The sequence below is a fragment of the Bos mutus genome, chromosome 8 (genome assembly GCF_027580195.1).
Source record: "Bos mutus isolate GX-2022 chromosome 8, NWIPB_WYAK_1.1, whole genome shotgun sequence".
Lineage (NCBI taxonomy): Eukaryota > Metazoa > Chordata > Mammalia > Artiodactyla > Bovidae > Bos > Bos mutus.
In genome coordinates, this window is record NC_091624.1 from 44,531,522 (window position 1) to 44,538,625 (window position 7,104).

The following is a 7,104-nucleotide window of genomic DNA, read 5'->3' on the forward strand; positions in this document are numbered from 1 at the left end:
ACATTTACTGCTCATATCAGAGAATCCTGTTTTACTTTTTCTAGGAGGAATATTTTATTTGGGGCATTATTTTCCCCAATTAGGAAAACACTGAGAGTATAAACCTCTATTGACCAAATTAAGAATCAGTGCTGCAGATAAGCATGTGTGTGCCAGAATCAGGCATTTAAGGCTGGGTGTTTCCTCTTAAGACTGTTAGAGGTTCCAGTCCTGCGTCTTCTGAACAAATTTATATAAATGCAGTGAAGTCCTTTTGCCCCAACTCCAAGGAGCAAGTTAAGACTCTTTTCTTGCCCCTCCTACCTTGAGGTTTTCTGAGTTCCATCAGAACACTTGAAGATGGAAGACTTCCATGCCCCTATTTTTACCTTTTTACAGATGCCTTTTTCAGCAGTTTTTCCAGTAACCACTCTCAGGGAAATAGTGATAAGAAATGCAAGTCGTTCATAAGCCCCCCAAATATTCTGCTGTAGGGAAAGAAGGGTCAGGCAGTGGAGAATTCACTTCAAAATGACACAACCCGAAACAATTGACTCTGTTTCCAATATGACCTTTATTGAGCAAGTACTGCTGTGACGTTTAACATCAATCAACTAAAAGTTGCAAACTGTGCATGTCAACGAGGTTCTCCCATGAACAAAAGTCCTTTTTAAATGCACCAGTGAGGTAAACATAATTATTCATATATAGCTTTCTTAAGGCTAAGAGAGTTCTGTGTTTCATTTATTATTTTTGGCTCAGTTGGTTCTTTGCATAATACACCTCAAGACATTCCCCGAGTGCCCCCCTTCCAACAGCTTAGGAAATTGGCCAATTCCCCAGGTACAGACAGTTATCATGCATTTGAATCACCCAAAGACTGGGGGTGGGGAGCACCCTGAGCTTGCATGCAGGTCCTTCATATTGCACAAAGTAAAATACAATGTCTGGAGCCCCCATGGGAGAACCCGTTCTGTTTTGAAGCTGTCAATCACATGCATTTTTGAAATTGTCATATGGCTTAACCTTTTTGCGATGGACTCAAATATTAGTCACTCTGGGTGACTTCCTTTACTATGGCGTGTGAAGTGACTTTCTCTACCTTTTTAGTAGACACTAGTTTCTCCTCAAAGGTCTCTTCATGCTCTTCGACCTTTTGAGTGACGGTTACAGATTTGGTGATATACTTGGTAGCACCATCTCCCCCCTCACTGGTGATTTTTTCCACCATTTTGGTTACCACCACTTTCTCCTCACTTTTATCACCGCCCTTCTTTTCATCCCCTGGGCTCACGTCTAGCCCGTTGGTGACGACTCCTTTCTCCTCTTCTCCCCCACTGCCTTTCTCCTTAGTTTCCTGTTCTTCCTCCTTCCCTTCCACCTCCCCATTGATGGCTATGTCTTCCTTCCTGGATTCCTTCAAACCTCCCTCCTCCTTCCCTCCCACCTCTTCCACTTTCTCCTTCTCCTTCTCTTTCTCCTGTGGCTTCTCCTCCTCTTTGGCTTCCTTCTCTGGGCTCACCTTTACTGGCTTGGCAGGCACCTCCTCCTTCACTGGGGACTCAGCCTTCACTGGGGATTCAGCCTTCTTCTTCTCTGGCACATCCTTTGCCTTCTCCTCCTTTTTCTCTGCCTTCTCTTCCTTGGGAGATTCCTTTGCTTCTTTCTTTTCTTCCTCCACCTTCTCCTTCTGTTCTCCTTTCTCAGCTCCAGCTTCTGCTTTGGGTTTCACTTCCTCCACGGGTGATTTTGCCGCTGGGGACTTTGCTGCTGGGGACTTTGCTGTCGGGGACTTGGCCACTGGGGACTTGGCCGTCGGGGACTTGGCCACTGGGGACTTGGCCGTCGGGGATTTTGCTGTTGGGGACTTTGCCTCTGGGGACTTTGCCTCTGGGGACTTGGCCGTTGGGGACTTTGTTGTCGGGGACTTGGCCACTGGGGACTTGGCTTTCTCTGGCTTCTCCACCTTGGCTTCTGCCGCCAGCTCCTCCTTTGGAGCCACTTCTTCAGCCTTTTCCTCCATTTTCTTTTCCTCCTTAGCTTCGGCAGCGGCTTCCTCTCCTTCCCCCTCAGCCTCTGTTTCTCCTTCCTCTTCTTGCTCACCTTCCTCTTTTTCACTAGAACCTTCCTTCTCAGATCCTCCTTCCTCGGCTTGGTCTGACTTAGCAGCCTCTTCTTCCTCTTCCTCTTCCTCTTGGCCCTCTTCCTCCTCCTTTTCTCCTTCCTCTTCTTTAAGTTCAGGTGCAGTAGCTTTCACTGGAGACTTTTTGGCAGCAACAACTTCTTCTTCGGCTTCTTCTTTCTCCTCCTTTTCTTCAGCCTCCTCTTCCTTGACCTCCTCTTTCACGGAAACGGCCAATTCCTCGGTAATGGCCGTCAGGGCTTCTTCCATTTCTGATTTCTCATCTTCCACCTTGGTTTCCTCTATAATCTCCTCAACAAATTTGTGTTGGACCTTTAGCTTGGGAGCCTCTACCTTGGTTTTCTGAATCTTACTGGATATGGCGATGGAGGGCTGTCGGTGTGTATACAGTGGCCCAGTGATGCTTCCGCAAATGTGCTAAATCTGGTCTCTTCACCCTCCAGGAGTTTCCTAAGGAGAGAGTCAAAGAAGACAAAAGGTAATTAAAATCTCATTGGGCCTTGTGACCTTCATTACAGTATGTGTAAGGTGGTGGATACCTTTGAATAAATAGAATCACATGACATAATACTTACTATCATTTCACTAGTCCACTGTGTCATATTAAATGACAGAGAAGGATCTTCAGGGACAATCAGCCAATCACCCAGTGCAGTAACTAGCCACACCCAACAGTCCACTCCCTACCCCTAACTACTAACTCTCAGCTCTGCCTCAGTCCTCATTTGGTGCAACATGAATATGCTGATAAGCTCCCCAGAGGCTCTGCAAAAGCCCCTTAAAGTCACCTTCTTGAGCATTTGGACTTTCAGGTGTATACGAAACGTCTTTTAACAAATATAATATTTAAAAAATTTACAAAGCTATTTAGAATACGTCAGAATTCAGGCTATATATGTCATAGCTGCTGCTGCTGCTGCTGCTAAGTCGCTTCAGTCGTGTCCAACTCTGTGCGACCCCATGGACTGCAGCCTACCAGGCTTCTCCGTCCGTGGGATTCTCCAGGCAAGAACACTGGAGTGGGTTGCCATTTCCTTCTCCAATGCATGAAAGTGGAAAGTGAAAGTGAAGTCGCTCAGTCGTGTCTGACTCTCAGCGACCCCATGGACTGCAGCCTACCAGGCTCCTCCATATGTATTGTATAAATTAGTCTGTAATTTTAATCATAAAGTGTCCATTTTATATACTTTTTCACCTTTCTTGAAAACTTAGATGGCTCTGAGTTGACTGCAATTTATTCTTGTAATATGAATGACTTTATTGGGGAAAATAAAACTGTTCAGCCAAGAATTTTCACCTATCAATTTAATCAACAGCAAGATGACATCAGTTTATATATAATATATATATATATATAAATCTCTTCTCCTTCTCTGGTTGTCTATCTATCTAGATCTAGAAACAGAAGTCTGAATAAAAAATATATATTCTACCAATTATATTTATTCCAAGCCAGATGATGGCAATAGTAAGCTGTGACTAAGAAAGAGATAAATGAAATGTCCTGGTGTTTGTCCTTGACATCATAAAGTTGAAAAATTGAAAGCACTAGAGAAAAATATTAAAAAAAATTGAAAACTGTTTTTGTTTCAAATATTCGGAAAGTATTTTTCACTAAAATAAAAAAGGTTAAGCATAAGCACTGAAATTAATCGGCGCTCTCCTTCAAAACACGTTTTATTCAAATACATTATTTTAACTGTTTACTTTTTTTTTTAAAGCTGCATAAAAGTTGCAATTTTTTAGAGCAACTACTTATTAATTAGGAAACAAAACCAGGCACTGAGTTAAGACTCCTGCAACCTACTTGCTTTAACTTAAGTGGTGAAGGTTCTGCCAACATGGCCTCTGCAGTGCGGCTAGTACTTTGGCCACGTCCGCAGTGAACACCCTACCTGTACGCCGCGATCTCAATATCCAGAGCCATCTTGACGTTGAGGAGATCCTGGTATTCTCGCAGATGACGAGCCATTTCCCACTTTGTGCCCCGAAGCTCATTTTCCAGCTGCTGGATGGTGTCCTGAAACCGACAAAGCCACAAACTCATCCTTCCAGCCACTTCTTTCGCAAAACACTTGCTACCCCCTCCAGCTTCCTCCCCTCCTTCGACTCCCTCCAGCTTGGCGTACTTCGGGTACTACTCCCAGACCCAGTCCCCACTTAAAATAAAAATCTAAGGAATTCACAAACAGAATCAATAAGACGATTAGACGTTTCCTGGGCATGTCACGCACTAGGACCAGTGGATCTAGAACGTCTCAGCAGGAAACAAACATCCATGGGGAACCCCCAAGGCTGATCTGGCCCTTCCCATCTGAGCCCTTTGAAATCAATTTTGGGAATTCTTCGGGTCGCAGCTGGAAAAGTTGAGAATACAGGAGTTTCTTCACGCCTCTCCTAAAGTTGCTGCTTTATCAACTACCCCAATGTATACCTCCTACTTGAAACTCGCAAGCGTACAAAACTAGAACTTCCGAGGAAAAGAAGCACGTTTTGGAAAAGGCCAAGGCTCTTAGAGCTGGGGATGGTGTGTGGGGGAGGAGGGCGGAGGGGATGCGAAGGGCGAGGAAGCTTTGAGCTTCCAACTTGGCTCTGCGGCGCGCGCGCGCGCGCGCGCACTGGCCGGCAGCCGCTAGGGAGCGCGGCGGAGAGCTCGGCGGGGCGCGGGCCTGAGTGTCGGGGGCGCGCGGCGCTGGCGCTGGCGCAGGCTGGCCGCGCAGCCGCGGTTCCTACCTGGTAGCTGCTAAGGTCGTGGTTGTGGCGCTCCTCGATGTCGCTGAGCTGCCGCTCCAGGGACTCCTTGGTGCCGCGCACTGACTCGAGCTCGATGCTCTTGGACTGCAGCTGGCGCCGGTACTCGGCGATCTCTTCCTTGGCGGAGCGGATGGCTTCCTTGTTCTGCTCGGCCGCCTCGGTGAGCTTGGCGTAGCGGCACTTAAACCACTCTTCGGCCTGGTGCATGTTCTGGTCGGAGTGACTCTCGAGCTGGGAGCGGATCTCTTTCAGCGCCGTCGAGATGTCGGTCTTCAGGTAGTCTTTGCGCTCCACGGTGATGTGTGACGCTTGGATCTGGGCCAGCAGGTCGGCCACCTCCTCCTCGTGATTGCTCCGCAGGAAGGCCACCTCATCCTGCAGCGACTGCACCTTCTTGTCCAGCTCCACCTTGACCAGCGACGACTCCTCGATATCTTTGCGCAGCGCGCGGATAGCCGCCTCGGTGTCGTCGCGCAGCCGTGCCTCCTCCTCGAAGCGCTCCTTGAGCCGGTGGATATCCTCTTCCAGGTGGTCCGAGTCCAGCTGTACCTGAGCCTTCTCATGGTTCACCATCTCCAGGGTGGCGCGTAGCTCGCGGATTTCCTGGTCGTACGCGTCGCCCAGCTGGGCGTGCGAGGCCTGCTTCTGCCGCAGCGCCTGGATCTCTGCCTCGATCTCCTTGTTCTGCTGCTCCAGGTAGTGGACCTTCTCGATGTAGCCCGCGAAGCGGTCGTTCAGCCCCTGCAGCTGCTCCTTCTCGTTGGAGCGGGACAGCTTGTAGTCGCCTCCAGGCCCAGAACCGCCGTTAAGCAGAGACGAGGACTGGCTGAAGTCGAGGCTGCTCTCGGCCGAGCTGAGCATGGCGGAGCTGTAGGTGAGGCGCGGGGCCAGCGCGCTGCGCTTGTAGGAGGAGGACACGGTGCTGGGCGAGCCGCGGGACCACGACTGCGAGCGGAAGCCGCTGGACGGGGAGCCGCTGATGCGGCTGAAGCTCGAGCGGGTTTCGGTCACCCGCCGGTAGGCGGACGGGTTGCCCAGCGAGTCCAACGTGTAGCTCATCTTGGAGGCCTCGGGGTGTGTGGCTGTCACAGCGTTCTGCTGGCCTCGCCGCAGCCCATTTATAGCCGCGGCGGCTGGTCCCCGGGCCAGGGCCCCGCCCCGTGGAGGCGGCGGCCGAGAAGGCGGGGACTGCGGGCACCCGGCCGGGAGAGGAGGGGGAGGATGGGGGGTGAAGAGAGCCCAGCAGTGATTCAGCGCCCGCTCCACGTGGGCCCACGCCGCATCGGACCCTGGACTTCGCTGCCTTGGGCCCGACCCCTCCCCCCAGCTCCTCTTTCGGTGCCAGACCACCTGTCTTTCCTCGCAGTCCCCCTCTCCATTTCGCTTCACCTTCAGATTGCATTTTACACCCTGGTGGGAATATTCACCCAAAGTCCTTTCTTTGTTTAGTCTCTCTCCCGCCGTTCGGGCAGCTTTTCTAACGACCCCCTGGTCACCTTGTGTGTGTGTGTGTTTTTTTTTTTTTTTCTTTTTTTTCCCTTCTGCACTCTTGTCCTTACACTTTTCTCTTCTTTTGCCCTTTCTCTATTACTTTTTTCTTTACCCGTATTCTGTGCTTAATCACTTCCCCCAGTTTTTGGCATCTCTTCGCCCTCCCACTTTAAGCCTTCTTTAGCTCCACTCACTCCTCCCTTCTTTCAGAGCCCCTTCCTCCTGGACCTTTTTTTTCCCCAGCCTTTCCCCTCACCTTCTCCCTCCTCCCCTCCCCCTTCCTCCCGCCCCTCCTCCAGCCTCGTCGCCCCTTGCCTCCCTCCCCTTCCCCCACTCCCTGTCTTAAAGCAGCCCGAGATGAGCGCAGGCCCCGAGTTGGGCCTAGAAGAGAAAAACAAAAAGACTTTGAGGAACGATCAGCCTGAAGTCTTCGGGAAGGGGACAAAGAGGATGGGCTGGGGTATTTATTTGTTATAAAAGTGGGATAAGGCGCTGCATTCTGCTTAACGTTTGGGGGACGTCCGAAACTTCCGCAGGGGCAGAAGGTAAGGCGCTTGTTTTCGCTATGGCGCCGGCAGCACCAAGGACAGCGCCCAGCACGGCTTGCGGGAAGATTCAGCCGCCCTGGGGGTTTGTCGCCCAGCAATCCTAGTCTGGTTAGGTTGGCGGGGGTTTTCTCCCTGCTTTCTGTAGTAAATACGGTTAAAAGCCAGTTCGTAGTGACTCTGTTTGAAGGA

The 7,104-nt window shown here is 50.4% G+C and overlaps 1 protein-coding gene across 1 annotated transcript; it reads right to left on the reverse strand.

Moving 5' to 3' along the window:
• Positions 1–747: 747 nt before the first annotated feature.
• NEFM (neurofilament medium chain) lies at positions 748–5,935 on the reverse strand. Its single transcript, XM_005902981.3, is given in 4 exon segments — positions 748–2,532; positions 2,535–2,572; positions 4,018–4,142; positions 4,856–5,935. Coding segments are annotated over 4 exon segments (2,748 nt in total). The 3' UTR covers positions 748–1,027.
• Between the last annotated feature and the right edge of the window lie 1,169 nt (positions 5,936–7,104).